Here is a 14,649-nt window from a genome sequence, read left to right on the forward strand (position 1 = left end):
CTGTAATGTAAGACGCCTAAAACAGTTCTACAGGGAGACAGGAAGGACAGCTGATTGTCCGAGAACTTGCAAATGCCTTGGTGGAAGAGTTGGGTGACCTCCCACAGCAAGAACTGACGAGAACTGGCTGGTGCACAAGAACTGACTGGTGCAGTCAATGAGGATGAGATGCACTGTAGTGCTTAAAGCAGCTGGTGGCCACCAGATACTGACTGTTACTTTTAATATTGACCCCACTTTGTTCAGGGAGTCATTTATTCCATTTCTGTTCTTCAAATGTCTGTGAAACTTGTTCAGTTTATTTTTCAGTTGTTTTTATGTTAATACAAATATTTACACGTGTTAAGAAATTTGCTGGAAATAAAAGCAGTTGAATGTGAGAGGACCTTTTGTTGTTGCACAGTATATATATATGTGTGTGTGTGTGTATATATATACTCAGCAATATATATATATATATATATATATATATATATATATGTGTGTGTGTGTGTATGTGTATGTATGTATGTATGTGTATATGTATGTGTGTAGGTATGTGTATGTATGTGTATATGTATATGTATATGTATTTTTGTGTGTATGTATGTGTATGTATATGTATGTGTATGTATGTATGTGTATGTGTATGTGTATATGTATGTGTGTGTGTGTATGTGTATGTATATGTATGTATGTATGTGTATAGCCTATATGTAGTGTGTAAGATGGATTGGTGGATAGTTTATTAATTGGAGTACTGTCTCTTTAAGGCAGCCATGTCGCTTGGTGTCGGGCCAACGACATTTTTTCATGGCAACACTCGGCCTGCATAAATTATGTTCATGACGTAGTGCAAAATATAAATTTCTGTTAATATTTTTAGGCTTTTCTTCAGATAACGCTAACGTTTACTTTATTTCGGTGGACTGCGTTGACCTGAGCGTCAGTTTACGAGGATAGCCGTTATTAAATATGTAGTAAAGGAGCTTGGTTGAGCCTCCGAGCCTCTTTATCAATGCAAATGCCTCTTTTGTGTGCAGCCATGGCGTCCGTCTGGAGCTGTGAGATGAATTTTTAATTATGTGTGTCTAATACAAACTGTGGCAAAGCGCTGAAGGAGGTGAAAGGCTGAAATTAACCGCGATTCCTCGGGTAAGTTATGATCAGAATTGCATTTGAGGTTGTCTTTATCCCATTTACGAGGCACAGTAGTGATGGGAAACGACTTTAGGGTTAATATGCAATGGTCTTAATTAGCATAATTTATATATTTATGATAAAGAGAAAGGAAATGCACAAAATGCAGCCCAGAGGATTGGCGTGTGAGGAGTGTGATTAGAAGAGGCAGGTTCTTGAGGAAATGTTTAACACGAGTCCGAGGTGTTTGAATGGGGAGGGAAGGCACAGAAAACCGCAACACCTGCTCAAGTTTGGACAGATGTTGAAATTCAGTGACCGCTTTCAGTTGCACGTGCTCTCTGACATTAACAGCACACCGGGGGAACGTGCGATGTGTTTTGTTTTTTATTTACGAGTTCACTTGTTTTTTTTTTTTCTTTTTCTTTAAGAGTGTACAAAACAAACCACAACTAAGGCTACTGTAGGCCTCCTCATTTAAAATCGTGGTTACGCACTACTTGCATAATGCTCTGTTTTATAAGCTAATGCCACACGATTAAAATGGTTGCAGAATAAATGCTCAAGTACCCCATCCCGTTATGGCATGTAATAACAAAATGTCTCAAAATGATCTCTTCGAATGGATATATGTTTTTTTACATTCAGTCTACCTTTTATGTCATAATTTGTAACATCTTATTCCAAAGCCCTATTTGGACGGAATTAGTTTTCAGGACAAATGGCTGTGAAGTAATTGTTACTATGGATGTCTGTGATATTTATCGTCAGTTCGCACAAGATATGCGAATTCTGTGGAAATTGCAGAGATGGGTGTGTCTTCGTCATTTACGTTTACGATCCATCACAGCAGCCCCATGCGTCATGTGTAACATGGTGTTTGATAATACAACATAGCATTGACTAAGCAAAAGATAAGCTGCAACTGGACAAGAGCTGAAACTTTATGTTTAGTTTCAATTTGGGGAGAATGACGTTATCAAAAGCTGTTTGAACAAATGGTACATAATCATTCTGTTTGGGAGGAGAATTTTCAGGAAATTTGCGATAAATGGCCCTTTGTCAAAGTGGCGTTTGGCGAATGGACTACATGTCAAACGAATCGACTACCTAAAAAAATACAGAGAGGGCATTCACAGGGGATTATTTTAACCTGGGGTTATTTTTACAGCCCATTTTATAAGGTAAAAGACACTGTAACCTTCACTGGCTCGGTAATGCAGAGTCCAGAAAAAGTCCAGAAAATAACTGACATGAACAATTTGCATGGGATTAAAATCACAGAGAGCCTCGTAATTATTACATTACCCCACCTACCCATATAAAACTAGTCCCATCTGAATAGCCCTCAAGGTACAGGTGGTGAATGTTTCGTTATATGCATTTGGAACAAGTTGTATTCCCGAACCGTAGTACATCATTTAACTATGTAATTCACAACCCGTTGAATAACCTGGGCTAAGTGTGTTTGATAAAATCAATCATATTTGGACAAAGTGAGTAATGGCCCTGTTTACTCAAATATGTTTGAAACCATGTCATTGGATTTTAAGTAAGGTGTAAGCTTACTTTCCACACATTGAGCATTTAAAATTTTAAACTTGACCCTAAAGTCATGACATGGATGAGCATGGTGAATGCTCTCATTTCTTGCCTCAGGTGGCTTGGAAGCAGATCACCCCTGTGTCATCATGTCTAACCTGTGATCTTATGGATGAAACTGAATTATGGATTCAGAAGACCTTCCTGCAAATGATGCACCACTTACTGTCAACGAGCAGGTATTACTATTACAGCTGAATGATGAAAGTATGTACACCTAGTGCTTTTGCAACACAGTTCAGTTTTGCTCAATGTACCGACGACTATTTATAATAAAATTAATTATCATGATAAATCTAGTAATTCACTGGTCCATTTTTTAAAAACATTTTTCATGATCATCATGTTTAAACTCCCCCAGGGTTAGAATTTAATATTTATAACATTTATTTTGGACATTTTTTGTATAGTTCTCCAACTGAAACTGCATTACTGAAATATTTACCAATGGATTATAATATATGCAAATTGGGCTATTTTGTATCTGTCAGGCTCATTGGAAAAAAAATGTGAAAACAAAAAAAATGATTTTAAGTGTCCTAAAAGTGGTATTAGGATGAATGTAATTAGAATATTTTGCTTTTCTGCATATAATGCACAATATACATTCCCTTCCAAAAGTATTGGACCGCCAAGTGTTTGCTTTTTCTATAGACTGAAGTCATTTGAGTTTGAGATCAAAAGATGAATTTGAGATGTAAGATGAATTTTGAGAATTTTAGATTTTCATTTCTTGATATTTACATTTAGATGTGTTAAACAACTTGGAAAATGGCACATTTTGTTGGAACTAAATTAATTGTTCGAACAATTAATAGCTTTGAATGTCTACTCTTGGTTTGAGCCATGGGTTTTGACTGTGAAGACTGTATTTGTTGTTAAAAAGGATTAACCCACATGAAGAGCAGACAGCTGTCTATGGTACAAAAGCAAGCCATTTAAAGCTGAGAAAAGATGAAGCATTTTTGGGAGTAAATGAAAGTAAATAACACTTCGTATATGGTTGCATAACCCTTGCTCGCTGTAGCTTTATTAACCCTGCAACTCGCTGACATCAACAAATTGTTGGATTCTTATTTTATGATGCTTTTCTAGGCTTTTACTGCTGCTTCATTCAGTTGTTGTTTGTTTTGAGGGCTTTCTCCCTTTTCAGGAGATCAAAGCTCTGGTGATTAACTTGGCCAGTCTAAAACCTTAGACTTTTTTCCCTGATGAAGTCCTTTGTTGTGTTGGCAGTTCAAAGAGACCTGTTAGAGACCTTGTGCTCCTCCACCTTCCGTTTGAGGATGCCCCACAGATGCTCAATAGGGTTTAGTCCATAACCTTCACCCTCAGCTTCTTTAGCAAGGCAGTGGTTGTCTTAGAGGTGTGTTTGGGGTCGTTATCATGCTGGAATACTGCCCTGCGGCCCAGTCTCCGAAGGGAGGGGATCATGCTCTGCTTCAGTATGTCACAGTAATGTTGGCATTCATGGTTCCCTCAATGAACTGTAGTTCCCCAGTGCTTGCAGCACTCATGCAGCCCCAGACCATGACACTCCCACCACCATGCTTGACTGTAGGCAAGACATACTTGTCTTTGTACTCCTCACCTGGTTGCCGCCACACACGCTTGACACCATCTGAAACAAATAAGTTTATCTTGGTTTCATCAGAGCACAGGACATGGTTCCAGTAATCCATGTCCTTAGTCTGCTTGTCTTCAGCAAACTGTTTGCATCATCTTGTGCATCATCTTTAGAAGAGGCTTCCTTCTGGGACGACAGCCATGCAGACCAATTTGATGCAGTGTGGGGCGTATGGTCTGAGCACTGATAGGCTGAACCCCCACCCCTTCAACCTCTGCAGCAATGCTGGCAGCACTCATACGTCTATTTCCCAAAGACAACCTCTGGATATGACGCTGAACACGTGCACTCAACTTCTTTGGTCGACCATGGCGAGGCCTGTTCTGAGTGGAACCTGTCCTGTTAAACCGCTGTATGGTCTTGGCCACCGTGCTGCAGCTCAGTGTCAGGGTCTTGGCAATCTTCTTATAGCCTAGGCCATCTTTATGTAGAGCAACAATTCTTTTTTTCAGATCCTCAGAGAGTTCTTTGCCATGAGGTGCCATGTTGAACTGCCAGTGACCAGTATGAGGGAGTGTGAGAGCGATGACACCAAATTTAACACACCTGCTCCCCATTCACACCTGAGACCTTGTAACACTAACAAGTCACATGACACCGGGGAGGGAAAATGGCAAATTGGGCCCAATTTGGACATTTTCACTTAGGGGTGTACTCACTTTTGTTGCCAGCGGTTTAGACATTAATGGCTGTGTGTTGAGTTATTTTGAGGAGACAGCAAATTTACACTGTTACACAAGCTGTACGCTCACTACTTTACATTGTAGCAAAGTGTCATTTCTTCAGTGTTGTCACATGAAAAGATATAATCAAATATTTACAAAAATGTGAGGGGTGTACTCACTTTTGTGAGGTACTGTGTGTGTGTGTGTGTGTGTGTGTGTATATATATATATATATATTAGTAAAGTCAGAGGCGGTGGTGGCATGGAAAAATCCCTGCGCCAACAAGAGGAAGAAACCATGAGAGGATCCAGACTTAAAGGGGATCCTCATCTGGGTGACACCAGATAGTGTGATTACATGTCTTTTTATGTGTTAAAAAGTAGTCGTACTTCAGTACAAGTATCATTACAATTTTAAGTTTCTTGTACCAAACTGAAGTTATCAACTGTGCAATGATGGAGACTTGAGTTGAAAACTGTTCTTAGCAATTGTTGGCTTAAGGTTATTCAAGAAAGAACATCCACAGCCAACCAACGTGTAGCTGATCAGTGAGAGAGGTGGGGGGATAACACAGATTATTAGGCATGCTCTTGTACTTTAATGGTTTAAGGAAAACTCCAAATTCCATGATATTGATAATAAACATTTTGATCAATTTTCAATAATTAGCCTATGTTTACAGCAAATAGTAGACACTTGCACACGTTTTTTAATAATCCACAGCGCTGTTGTGTCCGCAGTAGATGTGAGTCTTTTGTGGACGTAATGACGACATGTACGGGTTAGGTAGCTGAAAGGCAACGCATGTTCCAAAACCAGGAAGAAGAATAATTTTCAGAAACTTAAAAATGAATGACCGTGAGGAGAGTCTGAAGACTGAATGCAATGAATTTGTAGCATAAAGAGGTCAAACAATTTCAGTGATATGGAAGTGGTTTGGATTTTAAAAAGCTGGATATAGAGCAGAACTATGTTTATTGTAGAACGTGCAGGCAACGTGTGCAAACGACAACAGGAAATACAACAAACCTTTTCTAGCATCCAAACAAAGAAACGAGCCCCTTCTGGTAGTCTGACAGTGAATCCCCTGCAGCAGTCACTCGTATCCTCCTTTTCAATGATTACTCCATATGAGAGGAGGTCAAAAAGAAGCAAGGAGGTATTGAGCACAATTTTATATTTTATAGCGAAAGAAATGTTTTCAATTAGAACTGTGGAAAAACAGGTTCAAAAGGCTAATGAAAGTGCTTGATCCCAGGTATGAAGTCCCTGGACGAAAAACAGTGCTGTCTCTTCTACAGGGGAGGCAATTGTTTGGGGCTCCGCATACGGAGAGGGCCCCTGATGTCTGATCATTTTAATAAACAGAAATTTTCATCTTAAAATAATGTGCAGCAACATCTCAGCAACCCCCTTAAAAGCGGCCCCTTTGCAGAGGACTTGTTTATGTTCCACCCCTATACCCTTGAGTCGAGTAAGCTTTAATTCCTTAAAATGAATCTGAAAAATGAAGCTCAAGGGGAAAACAAGAGGCCTAATAATGATGTAAGAGAGATAATGATGTATGAATAAAGGATAATTAACGACAAACAAACCCACATCTGTCATTAAATTTAATTTCACTTATGATAAGATGAATTCCTGGTAATATTTAGCTAGGGTTAGCATGTTTTGAGTAGTGTTAGCAGTTATTAACGTGGGCTGAAATGCAATAGGTACCGGAAATGATGCGCACAACACTGGCGGCACCGCTTGGCAAGTACTGGCACTGTGCTCCCACGAATCAATACTTCATGTTAGTTAATACGTTAGATTCTTCCAGGGGTGTAACCTGGCCTGGGCATCAGAGGCTGTAGCCCCAAGGATTTTATCTTTAGCCCCGAATAATTCTCAGCTTGGAATGGTTTGTCACTACGTAACAATGTCAGTAAAAGAAGACTGCATTGTTGAAATTTTGTATCTTCTGTGAACAGACGCTAGACCAATCAGACAGGGTTTACAGGAAAATGCTTGGAAATCCTTGTCTTATTGGCTGACAGGTCTCTAGCTCACACAGTCTGTGTGAGGGGAAAATGTATATACACCGTTTTTTTTAAATTTTTTATACTTATTTATTTTTTAAACCAGTAAAGGGGTTGAAAATGAAACAGTAACATCCTCTCATGCTCAGCAGGAAAACAAGGTATTTAAATATCTGTATGAGTTCCAAGTTATGTGAACATGATATGAGTAGATCATAAGGACAGCTAATGTACTTTTTTTGCACTTTTATTGCACTTTTACATTTAAATAAACAGACCGCTGCTTTCACCTCCATGTTTTGCTACATTCCTGCTAATGCACAAATCTTTGCATCAAATTAGACTGATCCATAAAGTGCATCATCTCATAGAAGCAAAATATAAATAAAATTGTACCCAAAATATAGGATAAGTAAAAATGCCATCAACCAAATGAAAATATGCATCAAATATAACAATATACAACCAAATAAAAACAATTCAGGTGAATGCAGAAAAGGTAATAATGTTTACAGGAGGAGAGACGCAGACAAATCACCCAATAGAGCGGTGCAGGGATGATGTCATTTTGTACCGGAACCCGGAAGTTATCATCACACCGGTTCCCTCGACAAAAACCCAATAGGATTTTCACGTAGACTTGTGGGTTATTGGAAAAAAATAATCTCTGTGATCAACAAAAGTTTACAACACTAACACGTTCTGTCCATCAAGATAATTTTCACAAATGAAAACAACTTTTATGAAGTTTGAAGCTTAAATACAATCTCCAGAAATAAACAGCTAACCGTACGCTATAAACGATCTACACCACAGTCGCTTGACTTCAACGTCACCATCACCGAGCTTCCCACAACTTCTCCAAACTTGATTTAAAAACATTTTCCATAATACAGATTTACTCTGTGGATGAATCTTCATCCAAGTTTTTTTTTTTTTTGGGGGGGGGGGGGGGGGGTGATTGTGCACAGCATACTTGAACCAGTTTCAGGGCTCTACGGTAACAATTTCTTTACAATTACAAAATTACAAAAATTTTGGAGCACAGTTGAAGTTTAGGTTTTTTTTTTTAGCGATGGTAACGTTAATGTGCCACAATATAACACACAAGTAGGCATGAGAAAACTTGAGTTGGTCAATTATGACAGAATTTAGGAACATAGTGTGAGCCATGACACATTAATTTACCTTTTTACCTTTAAATCAGTTAGTTTTACAGACTGTGTGCAAAAAACAACCGTTAACCTGTTCGACCTTTGTAAGCAAATACAATAAACCTGAATGTCAGTGTTTGAAGTCTGCTCCTCTTAAAGATATTTAAAGCTACACTATTGGACATTTTCCACTGTCATGGTTCTGGGCTGGAGTCAGTTCTCGAACTGCTCTGTGTATATTGTGTATATATCTGAATAATCTCATGTAGGATGTGATTGGGTGAGTTCATTTACCCGTCAGATGCAAAGCGCTTTAGTTTAATGGTGTTCATTACTGATGCTCCGATCAGGATTTTTACAGTCGATACCGATCCAGATACCAATCTTTTTTTTGTTTAAGCTTTAATCAGGGGGTCATAAACAGTAAAATGTAAGCTCTCTGCTCATGGTCACTGTTAATTGAATTAAAATAATAGCAATGAGATACTGTTGGTTAATTGATAAATAAACTATCATAAAATATTTATTTTTAAATATCTTAAACAATAAAGAGTCCTAATTAAAAGTAGACTAACACAAAAATGATCCATCTTAGGAAAAAGACTAATAGCTTTCTAAGGAAATAGCGAACTAAGCTTAATGTAACCCATAGCAATTAAATATTATTTTATTTATCATTTTATTTATATTTTATGAAGTTATTATAATATCTATTTTTTATATTAAATGATTTATTTATAACTAAGTACATTTTCTGTCTTTACATTTTAGTAGTCTTATTTTTGTTTATCAGTTGTTCCTTTTAGATCGGTTTCCCAGTACAGTGTTGGGGGATTATATCAGAAAATGGAAACTGGAGTTGACTTTTCTAGTGATATCTGGCAACCGTGAGTTTAAATGAAGTGAATGCGCTATTAGAGTTGGTGAAGAGAGAGGAGAGCTGCAGTGTACTGTATGTTTACAGACTGAACAGTTGCTAAGCTTGATTATGATTGGTGAGGAATTATGTAATAACGAAATTTGAAGTAAACCCACCTTGTAGGGTTAGCATTATTAATAATTTACTGGCGCCGCCCGACGCCGCTGTGGCTACACGAGCATGTCACTGTCGCAGTTTCAGGTCATTTTGGTGATCAATAAAAGATGGTGGTTGTGAGATCGGGAAGTTGAGAGAAGCAGATGATGTACAGAGTTACTTGTCATCATAATTGCTTCTCTGCAGTATTTCCACACTTGTTCGGTTGACTGAGGAGATGAAAAGCAGTGTGAAAGTAACTGTTGTGCAGTGTAGATGTATTTCAGAGTTGTAGTTTTTATTCTGATTGTATTATACAACTCTGAACAGGTCACTCACACCGGTGCGAATAAATATTTATTCACAGTCGCACAAAACACTTTTCACTCACAAATGCGAGTGAAATGGTCGCACTGTAGAGCCCTGAGTTTATCTGCAAAGTTTTTTTCCTGTTCGGCATGATGACGTCTCTGTAGTGCCATTTAGCAACATGTTAGTGTCATGATTTCCAAAGCAAAGCTGGCAGCTTGAGGGCTAAATGCTAACTCTGTTTCCGGGTTTTGGCGTTACAAAATGATGTCATCCCTGCGCCGCTCTATGGTGATTGGCTGAAAGTTTAGGAAGCGCTTGATTTGATCTGCAGAGGAGTTTTCTATGAGCGGAGGACAAACTTTAAACGTCAATATCGCAGTCGATCATGTTCATGTAATCGTGGGCAATCGTGATCGATATTTGATTAATTGTGCAGCCCTAGTTGTACTATAGCATGTTTAAAAGTGGCCGGCACCATCCCATTGACTAGAGAGCTATTAATAATAGTGGTCACGACCGGACTCAAAGCAGGAATAGCCTCTTTAAAAATAAACGAAGGCAGAACATCAGAAGCGCAGAAAGAGGACTTCATACTAGAAACAATATCAGAAAGCTGAGAAGGAGACACTGGTTGAAAAGAGAGCTCTGACACAGAGGCGATTCTAGAGGAAAAGAACTGTGAGATGGTATGTTAGACCGAATACCCTCAATTAGTAAAATTAGTTAAAAACTGATCACACAAGTCAGTAGAAAATCTCAAATGGAACACTAGGAGAGGGATTTAGAAAGGCATTAATTGTACTATAAAGGACCAACGGCCTATATACATTTTGTGTAATTAAATCAGACGTGTATTTCGACTGTGCCTCCTTAATAGCGCTCTGATACTGCTTAAGACACTCCCTGAAGATTTCATATGATATCTGAAGTTTGTCTTTCTTCCATGCGCTCAGTGCACCTAACACTCCTGCCCGAGAGCGCAAGTGTAGCTATTTAACCAGGGCTGAACTTTCTTCATCACCTTGGATCCTTGTAACTTCAAGGGTGGCAATTAAGTCCAGTGTAGCAGTGCAGGTACTGTTAAAAAGATCAACAAATTCATCAGGATAGAGATGAGAGTAGAGGGCTTTAACAACATTAGGGTTTTGGGTAGATGAATAGACATCATTGAATGACTTCGCAGTAGAGGAATTAAAACATCTAGAAAAACGTGGTGAATGATAAGATTTGGGGAGAGTACAAGGCAGCAGAAAGTCAAAAACCACTGGACAATGGTCAGAGATAGCAGTGGCACCAATTTCAAGATTAGTCATTGAAAAACCAAGTGAAAACACTAAGTCCAAGGTGTGACCCTTCTGGTGAGTGGGTCCAGAAACAAATTGTACAAAGTTAAGTGAGTCCATGAGACAGAAACTCTTTGACTAAGGGTTTAGACTTCAGCAGACATGGATATTAAAGTCACCCAGAATCAGAAGTCTATCATAGTGTGACATCAGGGAGGCCAAAAAGTCAGAAAACTCTCGTATTGAAATTAGGTGGTCTGTAAACCATTGCACAAAGCAAGGAAGTAGTGAGATCAACCTTGAAGAGCTGCACCTCAAACTTTGGAAAGACTTCAACAGGCACGAGTTTACACTTAAAACAGTTCTTGAAAATTGTTGCCATTCCATCTCCATGACCTGCAGTTCTTGGAGAATTAAGAAACAGGCAGTCTGGAGAAGTAAGTTCCCTTAGAGCTGTAAAATCACCAGGGCTGAGGCAGGTCTTCGTCACAAATAAAAAATCCAACGCACGAGTAGTAAAAAAGTCATTTAAAAATAAAAGTTTTGTTGGACAGAGATCTAGCATTTAATTTAGTGCAAATTTGACAGTACAGTCCAAAATCCACCGTCGATCTGACATGAAATTAGATGGTCAATGTGTTGATCGATACTCCAGTGATCTGAAGTTACAGAAGTTAACTCCATTTCCAGTGCCTGATCTAGTAGTGACAAGGAGACCAAAAAGACGGTATAAGATCATCTGCAGATGTGTGAGGAGAAATGATAGTACAACGTGTGCTGCTGTGAACATAGCAAGGGCGATGAGCAATCCCCAGCCCTACACAAGTTTTGTAAATTCCTGCTGGTAAAGGTGATGCCGAGTTCAAATGTAGAAGCTCTTCTGATGTGTAGCGAATAGCCATTGACTTTGGAAACATCATGCATTTATTGAACTTAAAAAAAAAAAAAACCTAAAAAAAAGCAACTTTTTTTGTATTTTTAACAGTGGATTTCCTTGAAATGTAATTCAAGTGAAAAAAGTAAAACAAAATAAATTTTATATATACACAGTATCTCACAAAAGTGAGTACACCCCTCACATTTTTGTAAATATTTGATTATATCTTTTCATGTGACGACACTGAAGAAATGACACTTTGCTACAATGTAAAGTAGTGAGTGTACAGCTTGTGTAACAGTGTAAATTTGCTGTCCCCTCAAAATAACTCAACACAGCCATTAATGTCTAAACCGCTGGCAACAAAAGTGAGTACACCCCTAAGTCAAAATGTCCAAATTCACAAGTTCACAAGTTTTGAAATACATCTGTATCCGATTCCATCAACATGTTTCACAACAATAAGGTTGTGAAGGTCTTGGGAGAGTTTTTTGCTTTTACACATCATGAGATGTTTCTTGTGTGACACCTTGGTAACGAAAAGTCTATATGTAGACCAGTGTTTCCCAACAGGGGTGTTTCGGCACCCCGGGGTGCCCTGTAAAAATCATTCAAACATTTCTAAATGTGTATAAAATATTTTATATATGTGATAAATATCTGATGTCTGAAATACTAACACAGACACAAAATAATAAGACAGATACACACATGCATAACAATAATATAAAATTATATATATATATATATAAAAAATTCCCTCCCCCTCGACCCCCCTCGCTGTCGACCTGCTGTCAGCAGCTCGTCAACATCAGTATGCGTTATGTATGCGTGTTTTATCCTACTAATTAGCGTGTGACGATGCATGTGTAGTGCAAAAGAATATGGACAGATTTCTTAAAAGAAAAGCTCCAGATTCTTCTGGACCATCATCTTCATCCTCATGGAGCTAAAGCCTTGTTTATACTTCTGCCTCGCGAGTGTCCACTGACTGCGCACACCTCCACAAACGGACGAGGCGTTTATACTTCACGTGCTTGCTGTTGTAATATTCTTTGAAACGAAAGGGGGCAACTTTGAGTAATCGTCCTATAAACCAACAGGAAGTAGCTGAGACAAGAAGTAGTTTGTCTAAACAACCAAAGCAACGCTGACAAACATGGCGTCTCGCTGGAGTTGCTGAATGCTGAGGAGGAATTGTGCTTGTTGTTGTTGATGTTTGTTTTCAGTAAACTTCACTAAAACCCACAGTATGAAAAAAAGAGCTAAGAATCATATAAAACCCAGTAAACCTTGAGATTATCACTTGTCACAACAAAATACAGCTATAAGTATGAGAATTTGTATAAAACTAAATTGAACAACCTAATTTTTTATTTTATTCATTTCATTAAGATTTTTATTAAATATGGATCTTTGCTTTCATTAAATAGACTTATTATTTATTGTAGGCTCATTTTGTAAATGTTATCAATCACTGTAGACATCAACAAAAACTAGGAGCTTCCTGCAAATGTCATTTCTCACATTTACAAAATCAGGTAATTATGTTCACCCATCAGTGTAAATGTCTCTTTATTTATAGAGACAAAAGAAAGATATTACAGAATGATCACTCAGTATGTTCACCATCAGTGTAAACTTCTCTATTTATAAAGAAAAAGAATGAGGTTTAATCACTGTGTCTGACGGTGTAGTGTAGTGACTGTGTTTATTTGTGAAGATACTGATGAATGAAAACATGGTGCACCCCAAAAAACTTTCAGCTTGGGCTTTATTCTTTCAGCAGTATGTACAAAGCAAATCAAAATCACTATTTTTAAAAACCTTTCCATGAATCTTGTACCATCTGGCTCTCTCTATGGTCCTGCATGGATGGATCATAGAGATACCTGTACAATTGTACGTTTCGGCAAGAGTCGCCTCGAAGTCATTAATTTTCAGAAGCAGCGCTGCGTGGCAAGTTACAAAAAATTCCGTGCAAACGACCACGTGGAATGAGTCCTCGAGCACTCCACTCTGCAATCACGCCATTTTTACAGCGTGCTCCTTCACGTTATTGCAGGCGCGTCGAGTATAAATCAGGCTTAATGCTGTCTAGCATTAGTGTTTGCGTAGGGTGCCAAAATTTTTTATTAAGGGTGCTGTGATGGAATAAAAGTTGGGAAACGCTGTTATATACCATCAATTTACTAACCCAACTGATATTAATTTGCACAGTTAGGAGGTATAATTACTTACGGATTTCAGCTGGTTCCTTGCCTTACCTTGCCTTGGAGAACTGCTTTATTTATGGACTTTAATGTTGTGAATTTTCAACAAGCTTTAAATTGTTTCAGCATGAAGGTGTATCATCGCAGTATTGCTGTGTCCTGCTATGTAACACATCCTCAAGGTTTAATTCTGTGCTTAGTTTCCATAATTTCCCATTTCCTTTTTTTCTGTTTTAAGTGAGTATAAACATGTTCAGGGTTGAGCAAAGCAGCTCAGCACAGTACATAAGAACAGGCTGGTATTAGAAACATTTTTTTATTCATTTAAGCAAGCATTAGATTAAGCCAAGACACATGTGAATATGGTCTTTCTTTTTAAAATAATATATATAACGATCAACAAAAAAATCTGAATATCTTAAAAAAAAAAAAAAAAAGGGTTAACTACTTAGAAAATTAAACGTCTAAGAGTATGAACTGTCACAAATGAAGCTAGCTAGCTTGTTAGCTTGAGACCCTCAAAGTTGTCGATATAACATGAAACATACAGTTTAAAGCCATTCTCCTTCTTGCTAGAGGGAATGGTAGATGTCAACGTCATAATGCGATTATCATCGTTCACAATAATCCATGGAAGATCTTGCAAGCAGTGAGTGCAAAAAGCTATGCTGACAGTGACCATTGAAATGGTAGGCAAAAATTGCTTCCGGTGCAGCAACGAAAGTTGTGCTAGTCACTGAGACTAAAAGCGTAGCGACCT

General features: G+C 38.2%; 1 protein-coding gene across 2 annotated transcripts in view; it reads left to right on the forward strand.

Moving 5' to 3' along the window:
* The first annotated feature begins 509 nt into the window (after nt 1–509).
* Nucleotides 510–14,649, forward strand: part of pou6f1 (POU class 6 homeobox 1) — a 65,132-nt gene continuing 50,992 nt past the window's right edge. For both annotated transcript variants that reach the window (XM_053643020.1, XM_053643022.1), the window contains exons 1-2: nt 510–1,134; nt 2,779–2,900. In XM_053643020.1, the coding sequence (XP_053498995.1) occupies nt 2,847–2,900 (54 nt within the window). In that variant the 5' untranslated portion in view covers nt 510–1,134; nt 2,779–2,846. The remainder of the gene's footprint in view (nt 1,135–2,778; nt 2,901–14,649) is intronic.

This window comes from Ictalurus furcatus, chromosome 15 (genome assembly GCF_023375685.1).
Source record: "Ictalurus furcatus strain D&B chromosome 15, Billie_1.0, whole genome shotgun sequence".
In the NCBI taxonomy this organism is placed as follows: domain Eukaryota; kingdom Metazoa; phylum Chordata; class Actinopteri; order Siluriformes; family Ictaluridae; genus Ictalurus; species Ictalurus furcatus.